Raw genomic sequence first — 2222 nt, 5'->3', positions numbered from 1 at the left:
GCATTTTGGACTAGCTGGAGCCTCCGGGTGCTCCTCAAGGGGAGCCCCATGTAGAGAGCATTGCAGTAGTCCAGGCGGGAGGTGACAAGGGCATGAGTGACTGTGCGTAGGGCGTCCCGGTCCAGAAAAGGTCGCAACTGGTGAATCAGGCAAACCTGATAAAACGCCCCCCTGGTCACGGCCGCCAACTGGTCATCCAATGTCAGCCGTGGATCCAGGAGGACACCCAAGTTGCGTACCCGATCCGAGGGAGCCAGAGTTTCGCCCCCTATAGTCAGCGATGGAATCAGCTGACTATGCCGAGGCGCTGGTAACCACAGCCACTCGGTCTTGGACGGGTTGAGCCTGAGTCTGTTACTCCCCATCCAGACCCTCACGGCCTCCAGGCAACGGGTCATCACGTCAAGGGCATCATTGGGGTGGCCCGGGGTGGATATGTACAACTATCATCAGCGTACTGATGGAAATCCACCCCAAAGCCACGAATGATCTCCCCCAGCGGCTTCACATAAATATTGAACAGAAGCGGAGAGAGGACCGACCCCTGTGGGACCCCACAAGTTAGGGGCCTTGGGGTCGACCTCTGTCCCCCTGCCAATACAGACTGCGTACGGTCGGTGAGGAAGGAGGAGAACCACACTTGAAGTCTACACTTCTGGGAGTTGAAGTCAACACTTCTGGGAGTTGAAGTCTGGGAGTTGAAGTCCACACTTCTGGGAGTTGAAGTTTGGGAGTTGAAGTCCATACTTCTAGGAGTTGAATTCTGCGAGTTGAAGTCCATACTTCTGGGAGTTGAAGTCTGGGAGTTGACGTCCACACTTCTGGGAGTTGAAGTCTGCACTTCTGGGAGTTGAAGTCTGGGAGTTGATGTCCATACTCCTGGGAGTTGAATTCTGGGAGTTGAAGTACACCCAGCTTAACATTGCTGAGAATTGAGAAAACACTCTTCTCGTAGGTACTTGTGACATCCTCAACACCATGGCTGAAATGACTGGGCTGCGGTTGGTTTTGACATCCCCCCCTCCTCTTATGAATACAGAAATCTTCTTGTCTAAGGTTGAACCTGCCCATCCAAAACCTGTCCACTGAAGGGCTGATTGTAGAAATCACCCTTCAAACGACACCCTCCCCAAAACGAGATATCAATATGTGAGGTCAGCTCCAACCCTCCTCACCATCCATAAGAGCAGGGGTCTTCAAACTTGGCCCTTTTATGACTTGTGGACTTCAACTCCCAGAATGCCTCAGCCAGGCATGCCTGGCTGAGGCATTCTGGGAGTTGAAGTCCACAAGTCATAAAAGGGCCAAGTTTGAAGACACCTGCATAAGAACTTAAAGACCTGGCTCTGCCAGTTGGCACCAACGGAGGGGCTCCACCGTGGGGGGGTGGGGGGGTTGATAGATTAAGAACAGATCCCACCCCCTCCCCTTCTCACCATCCTCCCTCCCTCCCCGTATTGTTAGCTAGGTTGATGTTTATAACACTGTATTTCTATTTATTACACTTTATACGCGTTTATCTTTTAGCATTGTAAGCCGCCCGGAGTTACTGTGGCTAATAAATGGGTGGCTATATAAATTTTAGAAATAAAATAGTGCTAAAAAATTTGCTTTAAATCCATTTGCGTGTCCATTGCTCAAGCGCGGTTTTGTGCTTTGTTTGGCACAGTTCTGCTGGTGGACGGTTAGATGTAAATCGGGGGATTGCTCCAGAAGTACGTATTTACATCAGTCATCTGGATTAATCATATGAGTAATGTTTTCTTTCTGTAGGGGCATGTAAAACTCTCTGATTTTGGGCTATGCACAGGTTTAAAGAAAGCTCACCGAACTGAATTCTACAGAAACCTTACGCATAATCCGCCAAGTGACTTCTGTAAGTACTGCAGATTCCCGCTTATGATAAATGTTCTGCCTATTGTGTTGATAGAGGAGAATATTTATAGTTCAGGGTTGAACTGTGGGGTCCTTGGTGCTGTCTGAGCTTGGCTGTTTTCTTCCAGACGTTTCATTACCCGACTAGGTAACATTATCAGTGCTAGAGGGGAGAAGGGTACGAGAGGAGGAGGAGGAGGGGGGGCTGTGAGGTCCTTGGTGCTCTCTGAGCTTGGCTGTTTTTTTGCAGACGTTTCATGACCCAACTAGGTAACATCATCAGTGCTAGAAGGGAGAGGGGTACGTGAGGAGGAGGAGGAGGAGGAGGAGGAGGGGGGGGGCTATGG

At 50.1% G+C, this 2222-nt stretch overlaps 1 protein-coding gene across 1 annotated transcript in view; it reads left to right on the top strand.

Moving 5' to 3' along the window:
• LOC107296504 (serine/threonine-protein kinase 38-like) overlaps nucleotides 1–2222 on the top strand; it is a 28249-nt gene that overhangs the window by 14626 nt on the left and 11401 nt on the right. The window contains exon 7 of the mRNA XM_015825858.2: nucleotides 1774–1876. Coding sequence (XP_015681344.2) covers nucleotides 1774–1876 — 103 coding nt within the window. The remainder of the gene's footprint in view (nucleotides 1–1773; nucleotides 1877–2222) is intronic.

This window comes from Protobothrops mucrosquamatus, unplaced genomic scaffold, assembly GCF_001527695.2.
Source record: "Protobothrops mucrosquamatus isolate PMUCROS unplaced genomic scaffold, P.Mucros_1.0 scaffold2839, whole genome shotgun sequence".
NCBI classification, from domain to species: domain Eukaryota; kingdom Metazoa; phylum Chordata; class Lepidosauria; order Squamata; family Viperidae; genus Protobothrops; species Protobothrops mucrosquamatus.
The sequence above is the reverse complement of the archived record's forward strand: the minus strand, read 5'-3'. Positions and strand labels throughout refer to the sequence as shown.